The sequence below is a fragment of the Glycine max genome, chromosome 10 (assembly GCF_000004515.6).
Source record: "Glycine max cultivar Williams 82 chromosome 10, Glycine_max_v4.0, whole genome shotgun sequence".
In the NCBI taxonomy this organism is placed as follows: Eukaryota; Viridiplantae; Streptophyta; class Magnoliopsida; order Fabales; family Fabaceae; genus Glycine; species Glycine max.
Window position 1 is genome coordinate 40,562,111 of NC_038246.2, and position 20,316 is coordinate 40,582,426.

Here is a 20,316-nt window from a genome sequence, read left to right on the forward strand (position 1 = left end):
GATACCATAGCTGCTTAGTTGTTTGGAGATAGTCTGTCCTTGCTCTCTCTCTTATGTTTGAATTGTTTTAGTTAGAATTATAATTTGGAATTTTAACTTTCATTCTAGTGAGTTTAGAATTATAAATTCTACCTTTAAGTTATTCAAAGAATTAGTGTGTAAAATTAGTTATAAAATCTAAAAGCTGAAAGTAATATTAATTAGAAAATCTAATATATTTGGTAAAAAAAAACTAATATATTGGTTACCTCTTGTTCATCAACTTAAATCATTAGTCAATGCATGATTAATCTATTTATTTGGCCAATCATCCTCCTGATCTTCTGATATTAATGACTTTTGTCGACCTACCACCATCGACATATATAGTTGGATACTATGATATATATCCATCATTTTTCCCCCTCAAGGAGTGTCATTAAAGAAACATGAACGAAAAATCGTTTTTCAGTTGAACGTGATTTTGATTATTAGTTGATCCATTGTAGATTGAGTCCCAATTTATTAATGGACTAATTAATAAGTTCAAGTATGTACGTAAATAGATTGTTGATATAACCAGGGACGGATTTGTGGGGACACGCGGGGACTTTAGTCCCCTCAAACTCCTTTTAGATGTTATATAATAATAAATAAAAGTAATATATTAATTAATAATATATTTTTAGATAAAATAATATATATTAGTTCGAGTAAAAAAAATACTAATTAATAAATCTGATAATATATGTTATAACTAATATATAATTTAATCCCCCATATATATATATATATATATATATATATATATATATATATATATATATATATATATATATATATATATGCAAAGGAAGCTTGAATTTTCATTAACATGGATCAAATTTTTAACTTTTCAATGATTTGATTTATTGTATGGAAAGAAAACTTGATGTTTTTAAACCGTTGGATTAAAATTTTAATTTGTCAACAATTATTAATTTAATATATTATATGTAAACGAAGTTTAAAAGTTTGTTATCAGGTGAATTAGAATTCTTTGATTTGATATACTATATATATATATATATATAATAATTTTTTATTTAATTTCTATACTAAAATATTAAGTTAAAAAATTATATAATAAATAAAATTTTACTAATTATTATGATTAAAATTAATAATTAATTTAGTATTCAAGATTTTCTATGTATTATATTTAAAAGAAACTTAAATTTTTGTGAGCCGTTAAATTGAAATTTTAATTTCCCAATCGTTGATTTGAGTAAACACAAATTTTATATACAAATTTATATTTTTTAAAATAAAATTAAAACTCATTTAAAATATTCATGGACAAGTTAATGACTTTTCAAAAACCATATGACATGACTATCTTTTGTTTTAAATACTTATAACTACCATTTCAATTTTCTTTTGATAGAAAAGAAACTGTCATTTCGTATTAATAATCGCAATTAAAATTTAATGTGACATTTTTGTTTTGCTTTAATAACATAGTATTAATTATGCAGTTGCTATCTGCTCTCTTTTTCCTATCATCTCACGTAATTTTTTTTCTTTAGCATTAATCTGGTCCTAAGAACAAAACTAATTAGTATTTTATTTTTCCTAACCAATATTTGTTGATTGGTTTTAAGAATTTTAATCACAATTAGTGTTGCAATTATCAAGTTATGATTACGAAAAGAATATGAAACAAAGATGATGAACACAATTGGCTTTATAAATTGCAATTTCCTTACTGCTTTTCAATACTATTCCTTCTATTTTCTGCACATGTTTTTATCAAATATGGCTACTTCTAACCATGATGAGGAAAAAAAAAAGCTACATGCAACAATGATTAGAAAACAAAAGCTACATGCACTACTAAAAAAGCTGGAATTTACAACGTAAGATTAACAACGGTTATTTAAAAAACGTAGTTATTAAACTTGCGATGACATTTCGATAAATATGAGTACATTTTAAAGTTGGTTTTTGTTAAAATCGTTTTTGAATAATGTAAAACAAAAACGGTTTTTATGAAACCGTCTTTGTTTGAGGGAAAATTTAAAATTTTTTAAATAATTGAAAGCATGGGCCGTCTTCTTATTTCGCCTGCTCACCCCTTCAATTCCCAGTATGCCGCTCTCTCTCTCTCTTCAGCACGCTCACTATGAATGAACAATTCGTCAGTCTTCGTGCTCTTGACCGTTTGATCTTCCTCTTTCGCCAGCTGCCGCAACTGCTCCTCCTCCATCTCTGCCTTCCTCCCCCGCCACTCCACCTCCTTCTCCCCCTATACGACTCGCCGTGTCAACTCGTCCCCCACCCCCCGAGTCACAAAAATCGTCTTTGTCACAACCGCACCAAACTCCACACCTTATGCCTCGAATTGACGGCCACGGTAACGGCGTCGTTGTCGTGGATTCTGGCACCACGCTCAGTTTCTCGCGGAGCCGGCTTACGGAAAGATCCTCGCGGCGTTCCGGCTACGCGTCAGGCTTCCAGCAATGGAGAGCGCAGCCACGCTCAGGTTCGACCTTTGTGTGAATGTCTCCGACTTGGCGAGGCCGAGGCTGCCGATTCAACCGGTTCGACCTTTGTGTGAATGTCTCACACTCAGAGGTACTGAAGTGTCTCGTGGTTCAACTGGTTTGACCTTCAACCCCAACAAGCATCTCAAAGAAGAGTTACTTTCTTCATTTCCTTTTTTCCCGATTAATAATAATAATATTTTTTCCCCAATTAACAATTGCAATATTTCATTCTAATTCTGATTTTTTTTTCTCCTTATCGTTATTGTTTGATTACATTCGATCTATGATTCGTTCTAATTGTTTGAATTTCCTTTTTATTTTTGTTTTTATTAATTATAGGTGCCTCACTGAAGAAGAAAAAAATGATGATGCGCCTTCGGGGAATAGGAATTTAAAATCATACCTATCCACATTGTCACAGACTTTCTTGTCATTGTTGTTCCTATGCTCTTATTTTTCACCGTGTGCTCAATAGCATCAAATGTTTTGCCAACAAATAGAAAATTTGGGACTTGAAAGTAGATTAAAATAGCTTGTTTAACTGAAGATATGTTTATAACAGGGCTTTTGACTTATGCTCCCCTAGTTTTTATTTTGTAATTACTACAATAACCTTGGTGACAAGTACTTGCAAACTAGACCTATTTCTTGGCAAGTTTGTACACTTAACTGCATGTTTGGTGGTTCTTCTCTTTCTTTTGAAGGAGAGTCCAACTCTCTTCGGGCATATGTTACTTCATATAGGGTTATTGTGGTATGAAGTGCTACTATAGAGTTTTTTTATTCCATTGTTCTTATTGCATTCTGTTTTTATGTTGATGAAGTTATTTTTGTAGATGATTTCTCCCATTCTTATGCATCTTGTTTGTTGACTTCAGAATATTTCCTAGAAGATATGCAAAGACTGAAACTTACGGAACTAATTTGGTATGAGTGTTATGCAATTCTAATATGAGAATGAAAGACATGGTTAGAATAAGAATATGGGAAAAAAAATTCATTTAATATGATTCATATGGTTACTAACCCAACACTTTTTTCCTCTTATTATAGGAAAAAAGATTTCATTTGTGTGAGTCAAATTTCTATTTCACATATTTATTAAATAATGATAGTAGATAATTTCTCCCAGAGTATATCCCTGCTTATCAATAAAGAAAAAAAATACTTTCAAAGATTGTCAATGTTTTGTCAAAAGTCAGGGGTAGAGGTTTCTCAAATATCTTGTCTAATCCAAGACTCACGACATTCTCAAAGAAGCAAGTGATCATTTTTCCTTCGTATAGGTACATGTGGGTTAATATGGTGTACCATGTAGAGTCCTTTCTTTCCTGATGAATATGAGAATTTTTTTACATTTTATGTTACTTACTCTCTTTGTCTTTCAAATAAAATCCTTTTGATGTTTGATCTGCTTGCTTTCCAGTACCTCTCCAATTTCATGTGCTTTTTATTTCTACTTTTGCTTTCATTTTCTGTATATTCCAATGTCTGCACACCCCAGCTGGTGAGCCACTTCCAACCAACAAGAGGTATGATGCTACCAAAATTTTCAGTCACCCTGATATTGTTGCTGAGAAAACATGGTATGTATTTCCTAATATCATCATACTTTGGATTCTTTTAACATTTTCCCTCCATATGCTTACAATTTCTAGAAACCCTTTCTGGAAATCACTTTTTTATGTGATGCTCTTTACATGTAATTGTTATTGCAACATAATTAAATTTACTCTTTCATGGATCTGCTAACAGGTATGGTATTGAGCAAGAGTATACCTTATTGCAGAAAGATGTAAATTGGCCACTTGGGTGGCCACTTGGTGGGTTTCCTGGACCACAGGTATGAAATGTTCCCCCTTTTTTAATATATAATATACCATCTAAGCACAAATTCTTTTTTGGTGAAAAATAATCACACATTTTAATGTATTATAAATTTATTAATATTTATAATAATTACCTTAAAATATTAGGGATCATTTTTAATTGATATGTATACTAAATGTTAGTATTTTTTTTTTCTTTTTCTTACTCTACTAAATGTTAACCAAATCATATGAACTTGATTTAATTTTTGCAATATTTTCTTTACTTGCTTTGTCGCGTGTCCTGTATTTTCTTGACATTAGTATATTTACTGTGTATCAACTATTAATTGTTGTAATTGTGAGAAAGAGTAAAGAAAAGAAGAAATTTAAAAAAAATGTTGATAATTTCCAAAATATTTTTAATATAATTCAGAAACTAAAATTTTAAAATTTTTATAAATATTAAAATATGTTTAAAAAGTCAGTTAATGAAAAGTGGTACGAAAAGGAAAAGAAAAAGGGATTGCAAAAATTCTCCCTATTGACTATCAAAGTATGATGAATAAAATAAAATTGGTCCAGTAGTCCGTGTAGGTCCAACTAGTTAGTAGTATTTAGGCCTAGCATGGACTTAATCATATTTTTTACAATTAGAAAAAAGAATCAGTGAGTACCCATATGCTTCTTAATCCCCTCCCTACCCATGTTCACGTTAAAATGTACTTAGATTTTAGTTTAAAAATATTTTTTTTACATATATTTAGATCCAGAAAAAATAATTCTAGTCATCATTGGATTCTCAAATCAAAAATCAATTCTCAACTTCAGTTAAGAGACTCAAATTCGAAATTAATTACTTGTTTAAAAAATTTTAGTTTATATGATTTTTTATATACTAGTATACTATAGTAGTTTTCAGTTTGTTGTTTTAAAAACGCTAGCTAATTAGAGAGGCAAAACACTGGCAAATTCAAAGGCTATGGCTTTGTAAGTAATTAAGTTAATTATATTTAATGTTTACAAGCAAGCACTGCAAAATTTCCAATAATTGAATAAATAAATATGTAGCAATAATAGCTCACCATGAAAATGAGAAACTTGTTGTTATGACACAACTTGGACCCGTATGGGTAGATTTTTAAGGCCACAGCTACTTTGATTGGCAATTTGGCATACATAGGATGATTTCATGTGGTCTATCATGTTACTTGTGAATGTCACTATACATTATTTTTATTCTTTGGTTTTTGTTCATAATAGTTCTGTATGTTTTTCTATTCATTATTTAATTAACGTTTTAGAAAAATTAAAATTTAAATAATGAAACTATTTACTTGAGCAGTTAGTTTTTTTTTTTTTTTTTTTGAGAGGATAATTTGTGAGATTAATGTTATGTATTGTAAAGTAAAAAAAAAATATGTTATTACATTTAGTTTTATTTATATGACACTAAACTCTAAATTTATTTAAAAACTTCACTCCACCCCATATTTATAATTTTAATGATTTATATATATCTCTTCTATATAGTTTTATAATGTTTATGATTTCATTGTTTTTTCTTTCTTTCATTTCTTCACTTATTTTATGTTCTAGTTTTGCTACCGTGATTTGTTTTTCTACTCTTGTTCATAAAAAGCTTGGAGTTTAATTGAATGATAAATTCAGTTCATATGAATTTTTAAGATAATTATGATTATTAAATATATATAATAGTTGAAATTGGTTGACAATGATTTAGCATATATTGTTATTTGTGATAAACTATTTATTGTACTGCTCTATCTAAAATTTGGCACAACATTCAAAGACGGTTATTAACAATTAATCGTCTTTGAAAGACACAACATTTAAAGACGGTTATTAGCAAATAACCGTCTTTAAATGTCTATTTTGACACAGCATTTAAAAGCGGTTATTTACTACTAACCATCTTTGAATGTAAAGTTTGACTCACCTTTTAAAGATGGTTATTAATTAATAACTGTCTTTAAATGTTTATTCTGACACACAGTTCAAAGACAGTCATTAGCAAATAACTGTCTTTGAATGTAAACTCTGACGCAGCATACAAAGACGGTTATTAGTTAATAACCGTCTTTGAAAATTTTTTATATTCAAAGACGGTTATTATAATAACCGTCGTAAAAACTAATTTTATTTTAACGACGTTTTAAACAACAACGATTGATAACCGTCATTAAATGCACTTATTAACCGTCGTAAAAAACTCTTTTTTTAGTAGTGATGCAACAACACTATAAAGAAGTAAGACTTTTTTACTATTAATTTTTTTATAAATTAATACAAGAATTTTGTTTATTTGAGTGGGCTTATTATAGTGGGTCAAGAATTTGTCTACAATATAAACAAATTACAGTAAATTTAGTCATTGATAAATTACAAACGGTTTGTCCGTCATAATAACAAGAAAGTATAATAAATTTAGTTGTCAATAAAATTACAAAAGACTTTATCATCTCTATTTACCCATTACAAATTATTAATTTATTTTTTCTTGATTAAAGTCATTATAGACGACTTTTTTAGTGGATATAGTCGATTGTAATTGAAATAAAAGTTATATTAAGCCCATAGTAATTAAGATATAGATTACAGGGAGTTTAACCCCATGTAATTTACATAAAGGGTTATAGCTTAGTGTACTTAACTCACTGTAATTTGATTTTTAATATATTAATTAAAATTAACAAAACAAACTAAAAGCTCCCTCACTCAGCACACCCACCATATCACTCTCTCTCTCTCAGACACAACACCTAATGCGTATCACTCCTCAGAGACATTGAACCTCCTCACTTCCTTAAGCTTGATCCCCATGCCTACAAGTGAACTTCCAACGAATGTAGCAGAGCTTGCATGGTCGAGAACTAAAACCCCAAGGACGTACAACAATCAATTCATCGGATGAACGAATTCATCACCACCATATGCCATCATCAAGGATGAAGCTTCTTGCTTAAAATAGAAAGTGTAGAACAACCACCCTGATTTCCGACCAAGGTGAACAATTCGAGTAACAAGAAGATGGACAGCTTGATCCTCTTTCCCGGGATCCCAAATGAGGAAACCTAGGAGAGCCACCGACTCTAACTACCATCCAAAAAAGGTCTAGGGCATTCATTAAAAGAAGACAGACTTTCAGGGGTTTTCATGGATGTCTTTAAGGGTAAGCCACTCTCTGTATGCGATCCTATCTGTGCAGATTTCCCAACAGCACCAATAAGAAGTAAACTACAAATAAGAGTTATGGCATTCAATCTCATATTTTTATATATATATTTTTTGCTTAAATTACTGCCATTTTCACTTTTGATGTGTATTGAGCTTCAATTTTGTGTTGTAAATATGAGTTTAAGAACAACTTTGGTGATTGCCTTGGAGTTCAAACAAAGTTGGCCAAGGACTAGTGTCTTAAAGCTTATTCAAATTCATTCTTGAATTGCTTGTTGTTGTTGAGTTTGTAAAAATTGGGAGGTTTGCATGCAGGGATTTCCTATGTCTAATGCATGACATATGATTTTAATTGATGATATTAATCGTTGCTCTAGTTTACAAGTAAGAAAGTGTGACAGTATTCTATGATAATGAGTTCAATTTATATTTAATAAACTTCACACTGAATATTCTTTTATAATAATTTATCAATAAATAATATTCTAAATATCTATAATTTATTTAATTTTTTCAAAATCATAACAAAATTCATTTTTTAAGAAAAATTATCTATTTTGATATATATATATATATATATATATATATATATATATATATATATATATATATATATATATATATATAAATAGATGATATATATCACTGATTATTTTATAAAAATCAATTTAATTACATACAAATAAATATAAAATTTAAAAAATATTAATCAAATTCAATGCACGGATTTAAACTCTTATATATATATATATATATATATATATATATATATATATATATATATATATATATATATATATATATTAGTAATTAATAAATATGATAAAAATGATATCTTTATGACTTTTCATCAATTTTTATACTTTTTGTATTATTGTAAGTATTATTTATCTATCTTCATATCTAATTATATTTAATGAGTTTGTTACACTTTTGATTGTAAAATTATTGGTGTGAATCCTGTTTAATTGTTATTTGTGTGTAAAATCAAAAAGTCTTAAAAAAACTTAAAATACAAATTTAGTATGAGTTATAAATAAACGTGCTTTTTTCTTTATGATTTTAAATGAAAATTAATTTTAAATTTATATGTAAAACTAATAAATAGTTTTGTAAAAATCATTATTTGTTAAATATTTATTTGAAGTTAGATATTTAAATAATTAAAATAAAAAACAGCCTCTTGATGAATTCATGGACCCGTTCTTGGATATAACCTTTGTTGTTTTAAAACTAGTTTCCTCCATTATTTTAATTATTATGGTTGTTGTTTTATAATTTTGAATTAAATTTAATGCTTGTGTTATCTGATTACTTATTTAATGCATCTATTTATTTATAATACATATTTATTACTATATATATTTATTATGGTCTTATTTATTTATATGGTATTATGATACCAATAACTATTGACATAAGTGAAAGTGATAACAACTATATATCTTAACTAAGTTATTGAGGATTGAATCTTGACTTTAAGTATAAAATAAATTCATCATGTGTGCTCTGATGATATTTAACAAAGATTAGTTATTGCTTTTAATATTGAATACTTTGGTAAGAAAAAAATGTAAGGGTAAAATATTTTTGGAGTCCTTATATAATTTGAAAAATATTAATTCTGTTTTCATAAAAATTTTCGTATTAATTTAGTTTCTATAAAAATAAAATATTTTTATTAGTCGTCAATAGTAATTTCGTTAGATGGTAATATGATGTAGCTAATAGACTTATACGCAAAATTTGATTATAAATGAATTAAACAGTATGTGTCGACTAAAATCCCCCAACATGAATTAAACAATTTATGACCTGCAATTTTTTGCCACTTTTTAGGTGATTTTTTCGTACTTTCTGATAAAATTAAGGGAAAAAAATGAAGTAATAGCAGGTTTGAGTTCAAGTTTCTTTTGAGTGTTCTCCGAATGATAGAATTAGAAAATAATTAAGTCTACTAGGCATATCAAAAATCCGTATAACAAAGTTACTACTAAAGACCATTTATTTTTACATGGACCAAATTAATACTAAAAATTTTATGAGGATAAAATTAATATTTTTCAAACTTTATAAGAATCCCAAACATATTTTATCCCAAAATAAAATACCATAAATAAATAAATAAATAATAACATAATGTAATATCCATGGTATTTTATTTTGTTTATTAATTGTGGTTATGTTATTGTTAGTAGGAACGACAAGTGTACCGATTCGCACAAGTAGTATAAAATGATAAGATTGAATATCGTATCTTCAGGGAATTTGTTTCACCTAGACTATATTCAGTATGTAAACACTTATAAGGATTGAAATAAAGCAAATGTTGAGTTTTGTACTATAAAATCTATTTGAACATAAACAAAATGTCTAAAGCTATAAAAAGTGAAAATTATCAAGTTAAAAGCATTGGGGAGTGTTCTACTAAATTTCTCTTGATGTATAAAATGTGTTTTTCCTCTATTTAACGTTATCCTCGTGTTCTTATACTGAGAAACTACTCAGATCATGATTTCCTCACATGAATGAGCCTAACTCTCTTTAGACTTTGTCCTTGATCCCTCAACAAACTTGTAAAGAGTTGCACTAAGCCTACTGTATAAAATGGACTAGATCACTGCACTCCATTCCTAGACATATAGATTTCTAGCTTGCTCTATCAAGTTCTAAGGTTTTAAAGCATTTAAAATAAGTATAGATAGAAGCAATGAACACAGAGAAATAACATTAAATAGATAGTGAGAATATTACATCAATATTGTTCCGTAGTACTTCCCAACAAAGAGGCTTAGCTTTCCATTACAAGCAAAGCTTCAAAACTACAAGAAAGAAACTATTTTTGGTGAAAGAAATTGGAAGAAGATGATGGAGGATGTCTCCTCTAGCCTCTAAACCCTAAATCTCTCTGTTTTTTCTGGACTAAGCTTTCTTTGTTGCTCAAAACTCGTCTCTCTTTTGAAACTCCGTCAACCTTGGTGTTTTAAAGGCTCTTGAACTCTTCAGCTTTCGAAGGCTCGCTCAGCGAACATGTCTCGCTGAGCGAGAGTAAGTGGAATTTCGCTTAGCGAGCGTGGGCGCGCTGAGCGTGAGAAGAGACAATGCTCTTGGTGGGCGGGCTGGCTGCGCGCTGGGCGTGTATATCTTTGACTTATTCTCTTCTAGGGTTTCTCATCCACTAAGCAAGCTGGATGTCTCGCTAAACGGATACATCTCGCTTAGTCAATCTGTCTCGCTAAGCGAGTCATTAGCAGTTTTAACCTTCTCTTCTTTGACCTGAAACTGAATTGGATTCACATTAAGTCACAAAAATGAAGTTTCTACTCTATAAAATCACACAATAAAGAAAAATATGTATAATTCCTACAGAAAGAACCATAAATTGGAGATACAGTGTTATTTCCTTACAAATTTTCAATACAAAACTAACTTATGAATAACAACTAACAATTATTTATTATATTATTTATGTATTTATGAATTGATTGATTAATTAATTAATGTTATCTTATTGATTATATTATTTAATAATTTAATAAATTATGTATATATTTATTTATGATATCTTATTGATTAATTAATTAATGTTATCTTATTGATTATATTATTTAATAATTTAATAAATTATGTATATATTTATTTATGATATTCAATGTATGTATACATATCTTTATATCTAATTATGTTTATTTCTTATTAACTTAATTATTTATATTGTTATTTTATAAATTTGATTTGTTTATTTATTTAATGTATTTATTTATTAATAATTTTATTTATTTATTTACTTACTATTTAATTAGTTATGTTTATTATTGTAGTATTTAGTTACTTATTATAGTTATTATTTTTATTATATTATTGAATTATTTAATATATTATGTTTGTATTTATTTATGATATTAAGTAGAGATTTATTTGTTTGATGATTTATGTTTACTTTTAATTGTTGTAATTGTTCAAGTTTTTATTTTATAATTGAATTTTTTTTTTATTATTTATTTGTTAGTGTGTGTTTGTTATTTTATTTTTTATTTAATTAATTTGTATAATTATAATTTTAATGTTATCTGGTACATTTATTTATTTATTTATTATGGTATTATATACTTATGGTGTTATTCTAATATGGTATTATAGTTATTATTACATTATGATATTATTTATTTATGGTATTTTCTTGAATTATTTGTTTGTAATGTTTATTATATTATTTATTCTTTTTGTAATCATTTATTATAGTTATCTTATTTATTTATTATTTAATTTAAAGATATTATTTATATACTTATTTTTAAAATTATATATATTAGTTTATTTATTTATGATTTTTTAATTATTTGTGTGGTCATTTTAACTTTTTGATTTGTTTTTTTAGAAGGAATTGTTTTTTATTTAAATTTATTGATTTTTATTTATTTATTAATGTTTGTGATTTTGTTATTTTATTTTTTATATTAATACATTTATTTATTGACAAATTAAGATATTTGTTTATTTATTATATTTATCTATTTATTATTGTATTATTTATTTATTTATTTATTTATTTTTTATGACAATCAAGTATTCCACAAAACCACCAACTGTATTATCCAGTTAAAGGGACAAAAGGAATTACAAAGAATAAGTTATAAAAATTAAGTTAATTAAAATCTTTATCCTTATATTTATACCTAACACTATAGTTATCTTAATTTCTACATGAAAGTATTTACAAACTTTATTAAGTTTGACAAATACTAGTATTGTCAAGATGCCCGGCCCAATCGATCATCATGTAAAAGAAATACTTACACCTCAACCAACATCATATATCATCATTACAATTTCAACATAACGATAAAGACTAATCATACAAAAACTAATATTAAAACTTTCATATAAAAACCAAAATTTTATTTCAACAGAAGTCTTAGCATGCACAGTGCATGTGCATGCTTACTTCCTCATACCATAGTTTGACTCATACATCCGAATAACCAAGACAACAACTATCGGACAAAATAAATCAACCCCAAATGAAGACCAACAGAAATTGTTTTTAAAAAAAAAAAAACAGAAACTGTTCAGTTGCTGACAATTAACATTCAAAGACAAGATAACTATCAACAATAGTAACTTTTACAAAGGAGGTCGATAAGAGGATCACGATGACGCTGAAGGTATAAAAAGCATTTGCTTGTTCCCCAAACATCTTATTATCATCTTGCTCCTGTTTATGCTTCAGGAACCTAGTGCTTGTCCCTTGCACCTGTTTCCCTGGAAGGAAACACCGAACTAGACCCATTTTTATTATTATTAGGCCAAGCCTGAGAAGAAAACCCTCTAGAAAAAGAAGGAACATTGATATTGTTAAATGGTGGTGAAGTTGGCAACTGGGGAAACATTGAAGGACCCCTAGGTTGAGGGGTAGCATAAGGGTGGTCAAGGTTGACTCCATAGGAGCGATGAGGCATGGAATTAGTATTATTCAAGAAAGAATAATGCATGTGGGGGTTGTTGGAGGAAGACCCAATGTTCATGTTATTGTTCAAACTTCCAAAATGGTTGGGCCTCATAAACCTGTTGGCAAATTCAGGATTCATGTCATTACGAAGTTGAAGTGTGTGAACTTGAGGTTCTGCAGGGTTTGGGGTATTCATCAGAAAATTCCTAGTCATTAGAGCATTATTGGTTGGTGCAAGTTCTTCACCACCATCATCTTCATCACCTTCATCATCCAGTACAAGTTTATTCTTGTTAGTTATCCATGAGGGTGGCTGTTCATGATTGTGCCTTCCATCATAAGTGATAATTACATTTTTATTGTTGCGCGAATCCCGTTCCACGTGTTTCCTTACGAAACACCCAGCACTTGCGCATTTGTAGTATGCCCTACAATAGATATCCATGAAAACTACTCGTTAAATGCATATGAATGATATATATATATATATATCATACTAGGATGAATAAAATTTAGTCTCTATTGTGAAGTGTGAAGAGACCTTAATGTCAATGACTATAATAATTAATGAGGATGCGTTTATGCATGTTGATCGAAGGATGGGAGAAACAAAACAATACATAATTTTTCTTGGGTAGAAAATACACAATAAATGGTTGGGGTTGTAACAATTTTTTTTTTTTTACTTTTGCTGTTATTTGATAATTAACCTGTTGACATTAGTAGAGATAGAAAGACAAATGGTATGGTTGAGGGGAGAGAAAAGAGCATTTCGGAAAGATAGTCATTATGAGTTGTCACAAGAAACTGAAAAATAAAGAGTGAAAAAATAATAAATGTCACAAGTAATGTAAAAAAATAAAAAATGAGTATATAGACATAAAACATTATTAATTTTTTAGATATTAATGCTATGCATGAGATAAAAATTAAATATCTTCCTAATTGGTGGGCAATAAATTTTAAGATTTATATCTTATAGTTTACTTTTTAATAATTAATTTGTTTCTTCTAGTAATTAATCAATTTCAAAATTAAATATGAAGCAATAATTAATAAATAGAATATATGTAGGTTCACACACACTTAATTACAAAATATGATATATGATAAATTTATTATTTTTTTATAATAGTTATCTTAAAAATAACTCAAAAGACAATTTTTAATTGGTTATCAATGTAAAAAATTACACGTTCACAGTACATATCTATTAATTTTTTTTTAAAAATATTCCATTACTCATCAGTCATCATACGTCTCTTAATTTTTCATTTCCTTTGTTATTTTCTTCTCTATTGATCCCTCTCATCTACACACTCATTTCATACCCTTTCCGACGAATAAAAGGAATCATTATTAATCAAATGATAAGCAGATATGCAAATAAGTGAAATAGCCATGAGTATAATATTGTCAAACTGAACAAATAACCATGAGTTATGCAATTTATAACACATAGCATCACATATGCATCATATCATCCATGTTGTAAAGAAATATATATAAACAAACTTGCACATGCAGCGAGTGAAGAGAGAGCTGAACAGTATACCTAGGGTATAGACATCCCTTCATAATCTTCTGGCCATATTTGCGCCAGCGATATCCATCATCATCTATCTCTTTTTTGCTACCAATTCGCACTGTCAATTCTGTTTCTCCATGGAAAGACCTCCCTGCAGTCCCTTTATCAGATTCCTCCAAGGATCTCTTCCTCTTCCTACAGTACAAAATAAAATCCATCAAAACACACATTAATCAATCAATTAACAAAAACATAAATTCTCATCACCAACAAGTAGACACTATCCGATTGAACTGTGTAGCTAGTCATAACCAATTTCTATGTGACACGATTTTAATTTTTTTTTTAATTTGAAAAATGTGGTTAATCACACAGAAATTAATAGACAAAAACTATATATATAATCTAGCCATGTAATAATTTCTGAGGTGAAAAACCTGTTCCCAGAGTCAGATCCTCCCTCCACAATACTAGCTCGGTCTTCAACATCATCAATGTCAACAGGAGCATCTGGAGTAGATGATGGTTGTTGTAAGGGTCGGAAGTTGTCATCGGATTCAGAATCGGGGAGCCAAGTCTCATCAGAAGTTGCCGGTCTTGCTTCCTCATCCTCCTTAGGTATAGTATTAAGATCAAATGGCAATGGAAGCTTCACCGTTTTGGCGACATCATTGGAGGACTGCATTTGTTCAGCAAGAGGTTGGCACCCTTCCATTTTCACGAAGCAATTGTTATGATCACAAGAAGCCTGATATACTACTCATATATATATATATTGAAAATTACATGTGCATTTTAAGTAAAATGCAAAAAGGATTCACCTAATGAAAGAAAGATGGAAGAGAGAGAATAAGTATACCTAAAGAAATGTTAATAACACTCAGATAATTTTTTTAATATATTTTTTTTGGTTAAAATTTATTAAAAGTATAAAATTTTGTGAGTCTTGTATTATTTATGCATGTATCTTTCTTTTAATTTTGTAATTTTTAATTAATTTCAATCAATAAAAAAGAATTTCATCTTAGGTTGTTTATAATATTATACTTCTCGCTTGTGATAAATAAAAAGAAATATTTTCTTCATCTCAAAATAAGTATTATTTTAAGTTTTTTTATACATAAAAAAGCTAATAAATAAATGAAAAGTGTAATAATTTTGTAAATCTAGTCTTATTAAATATATAAAAGAGAATAATATTAGTATTACATTAAAAAATCAAAGTGAAACTTATTAGAAATATTAATAGAAAAAATTAATCAATATTACATTGAAAAATAAACTTTGTTTGAATGTTTATTTTTGTTTTTATTTTCTAAAAATAGTTTTCATTTTCAAAATTATCATGATTTAGAAAAACAAATGTTTATTTTGATTTACAAAGAAAATATTTATCATCTTGCCTACCCATTTTCACTTTTTGGCTTATTTTTTAAAATATTTTCTAATTTTTTAATTAAACATATTTTTACTTTTATTTTTTGTTATTTTTTAAAATGAAAATAGATAGCACTCAAACTCAAGACCACCTAATATTTTTTTCCAAATGTGATACTCATTTTGAGATTTTTTTCCAAATGTGATACTCATTTTGAGATTTAAGTAGTAAATGTTTAGAGCGGAGAAGTTTTCACCCATTATTAATTACTTAGTAATTATTAGTTTGGAAGCATTCACATATTGGATAATTAATTTCTGATAAAAATAATAAATACATACGTGTTCGATAGAAATCTCATCAATGTTTTTAGTTTTTGTATTATATTTTTTTCAATTTTTTAAAAAAGTATGTTTAAAAATATTAAAATAAAAAAATTGGTGTATTATATGAATTAAAAATAGTTTTTTTTAAATAGAATCCCGAAAAGAGAAATTATTTATTTTTGTCTCTAAATTTAATGAAACAACTCTTGATCTAGTTGAATTTATTGAGCTGGGTGCATAAATTATCATAATCCTTCTAATATTATCTTTTTTATTCCTGCAAATAAAAAAATTAAATGAGAAAGAAATTAAATAATAAAAATATTTAAATGTAGAATTATACGCATATAAAGGTAATATAAGTAGGTAATAAAATATGAATCTTGCTTACTAATGTGCTAAGAATATTGGTTAAGGAATTTTAAAAAAAATATTAAAAATCATATTGGAAAGCATTTAAAAATCATAGGGGAGCATATGTTTACGCATCCCAATTTAAAATTTTCTCCTTTTCCTTACTTTTTTTTCCGAAGGCCTTATTTTTACTTAACCAGGACACCAATTAACATTTATCATAAATATTAATAATTAAATTAGTTATCTGTCAAAATTAAATTAATTAATTAATGTTAAAAATATGAATGGATAGCTGGTTGTGGAGAGTCAATCTCTCGAGGTGTTGAGATTTATTTAAGAGGCTAAATTTTCAATATCAATTTTTTTATACACCAGAAGATTAAATACTTGACCACATGTTTATTAAGAGGCATATGATTTGATAATCACTTTTGGTATTGAGATCTATTTAATTAAGGACCTCTTCCAATATTTTTTTTTCATACACAAGTATTAGAGATTGAACATTTGACTAAGTATTCCAGAGATAAGATTATTTGTTACTCATATGTCCCACAATGTTTAAATGATATATGTTTGAGACTGATTCTAAGGTGGAAAAGCAGTCTCCTATCGTGAGAAACTAATAGTTTAGATTTATTAGATTTTAAACAAAGGTTAAGATTTTTTTCTTTTAATTTTTTTTTTCTTTATCTTTACAAGATTGTCCCTACCCCCTTCTCTATCAACCAGAAATCTCAGTGTCGTTGTTGCCTCCAAGTAGAACCTAATTAATCGTGTTTTCTACACACCAAATTAAAACGTGTCACTTATGTTCCCCACATATATTCACTATAAATAATTGTTGCAAACCCATAGTCATGCAAATATAAAAATAAAAAAACACAATATATGTAATCAATTTTAATGTCTGAATTGCCTAAGAGGTATTATATATATATATAAATCAATTTAATACAAACTAAATTTAAAGCTAAAAATAAGTGTCGAGAGAACTTTCTTCAAATGGATACAAAAAGAATAGGTGTTGAGAAAGCTTAGCTTAAACATATTTTGTTAAGTGATCATAATGTTATGGGGGAGTTATTAAGATTACCCCCTATAGTTTGCTTTGTAGTTTCTTTTTCTTTCCTCAGGGCTTAGCCCCTTTTAATTCCAAAAAGAATAGGGAAAAATAAATTCATCCAGCTTGATGATGATCGGATTATATATACCAAAAGATCTAAAATAAAAAAAAAAAAGTTTAAAAATGCATATAGGAAACTCGTCCTGTTGTTGAGCACAATAGAGGAAGCCCAAAATGATAAGTTGAAAAGAATTGTTAAACAAAAATGGGGCTAATAATAGTTTCTAGAACTTACTATGAGATTCTGTTATTAGTGAATGATTAAGATGAATTCTATTGTAATTACCTATTATGGATAACGTTGAATGAAGTCTAATTTTTCTCTTCTCTATATATTATTCTTCTTCTGTGGAGCTTCGTTACTCGAAAAGGGTTCATAACACGCCTCCACTAATTAGTGCAACTCAACAAAATCAGTAAGAGGGAAAAGGGGCTTGGTAAAATTGTTGGTGCAAGAAAATTAACAATCAAACATTCCATAAAACCAGAAGTTGACAAAAAGGAATTATAAGAACTAAGTATAAACAGCATTTGCATGCCCTGCACACATTATTCATTATTATTGATCTCCTTTCTCTACCTAGTACTAGCTATCTCCTGCACTTGATGCCTTGAAAGGACCAGGTTGAGGGGAAGCATCACGGTCAAGGCATGGTATTAGCCTTAGCAACTGCTGCGGCAAGTTCTTCGCCGCCATAATCTTCTTTTTCTTCGTCATCTACACGCTGTTTCTTCTTAATTTGTGGGTGGTTCATGATTGTGTTTACCAACATAAGTAGTAATCACATGTTTTGTGTTGACTGAATTTCTGTCCACTTCCTTCCTTGCGCAACACCCTGCACTTGCGCATTTGTAGTAGACCCTATAGAAAAAGATCCATATGAAAACTCTCGTTAAATCAATGTATATTGGCAAAACTGCATATATATATATATATATATATATATATATATAATATTTCATACTATGGGGTGAAAGCTTAGGCGGTCATCGGGTCATGAATCTTTTTTCTTAAAAAATGTGTGAAAAAAAGAATTCCATTACTCATTAATTAATAATTACATCACTTACTTTTTTCTTTCCTTCTTTATTATTTTCTTCTCTAGCTATCCCTTTTCTCTACTCACTCAAGAATCATTATTCAAATGATAAACTGATATTTAATTAAGTGAAGTAACCATGAGTAATTTCAAACTGAACAAAGAGCATAGCACTCGTCAATATTCTCCATCTTATGTATGCAATCTAATTATAACAGATAACATATTATATATATATATATATATAAACGTGCACCGAGTAAAGAGAGAGCACAATACCTAGGGAATAAATTTCCCTTCATAGTCTTGAGTCCATATTGGTGCCACTGATAGCCATCATCCACAAATATTACTGTCTCACTTTGGGTCTCAAATGGCAACACAAAGGTTTCCCTACGGAAAACGCTTCCCATCCCTCTATTATCAGATCTTTTTCTCTTCCTGTAATAATAGAAAATAAAATGGTTCAAAACAGACAAATTAATTAACAAAAATATAAATTCTCATTATTTGTCACATATCACCACAACCAAGTAGGCGTGGTCATGACTAATTTTATGTAAAACGTTAAATAATATGTGTCACATAAAGATTGATAAAATCACACTTAAAAAAAGAGATTGACAAAATTAAAGAATGTTGCTAACCAACAATATTTTTAGAAAAATTAAATGAAAAAATATTCATTATAAAAATCATAAAACGTAAAAAAAAAGTCATTAATAATATTATTTTATACATTTCAATAAAGAAATTATTTTAATTTCTTAACCAACGACGGAACACACTTATTAACATTTGTATAAATTAAATTATATTGCCATGGACCATGTAGTAATAATTTCAGAAGAACAAAACCTATTCTGAGAGTGAGATTCCGGATCAACAATGTTGACTCTGTGATTGTGAGCAGCATCGGTAGGAAGAGCAACTTGTTGAATGTGATCGTCTGGTTCGGAAGTACTAGCGCCTCTGGTTTCACAGCCGCCACCAACTTTGGCACGGGCTTCCTCCGAGAAAGAAATTGGTTCCTCCTCCTCCTCCTCTGGTTTGGAATTAAGATCAAATGACAATGAAACCTTCACTTTTTTCTCATCATTTTGTTGATCAACTTGTGTTGGAGAAGGAGAAGCATTTGAGAAATCCATCGCTTGAGCATAAGAGGTTGGTACCCCTCCTATTGCCACCAAGCTACTATTATAAAGCAGAAACCTATTAAATTCATATACGTTAATAAATGTGCGTTTTTAATGAATTACAAAAACAATTAATGTCCACTCTAGTTTATTTATTATTTTAAAGGAAGATATTAAATGTCCACTATTGACACCGGTGAAAGCCAAAGAACAGAGAAAAATCACTTACAAGTAAAATCCACTTTAGAGACGCACGTTATGAGATTTTGTAAATTTACACAAATTCCTCCCCTGCTTTTATTTATTTCAACACTAACCTCTCTCAATTTTTAAAAAATACTTACCGACACTTGTTATAGAACACACTAATTATTTAATTATTTGAAAAAACATTACATTGTGCTTTTAAGTGTAAATGCTAAAAAATAGAAAAAGTCTTGTAATTTCACAAAACTTTAGGAGT

The 20,316-nt window shown here is 28.2% G+C and overlaps 2 protein-coding genes across 2 annotated transcripts; both read right to left on the reverse strand.

Moving 5' to 3' along the window:
- Positions 1-12,747: 12,747 nt before the first annotated feature.
- Positions 12,748-15,205, reverse strand: LOC102666131 (probable WRKY transcription factor 2). Its single transcript, XM_006590104.1, has 3 exons — positions 14,928-15,205; positions 14,518-14,685; positions 12,748-13,390 (listed from the first exon to the last, which is right to left on the reverse strand). Exons 1-3 carry the CDS (start codon positions 15,203-15,205, stop codon positions 12,748-12,750), a joined length of 1,089 nt encoding a protein of 362 aa, XP_006590167.1.
- A 2,915-nt stretch (positions 15,206-18,120) lies between these two features.
- Positions 18,121-19,865, reverse strand: LOC102666270 (WRKY transcription factor 1). The gene is made up of 3 exons (XM_006590105.4): positions 19,576-19,865; positions 18,997-19,158; positions 18,121-18,539 (listed from the first exon to the last, which is right to left on the reverse strand). The coding sequence occupies exons 1-3, from the start codon at positions 19,863-19,865 to the stop codon at positions 18,413-18,415; spliced, it is 579 nt and encodes a 192-aa protein (XP_006590168.1). The 3' UTR covers positions 18,121-18,412.
- Positions 19,866-20,316: the final 451 nt, after the last annotated feature.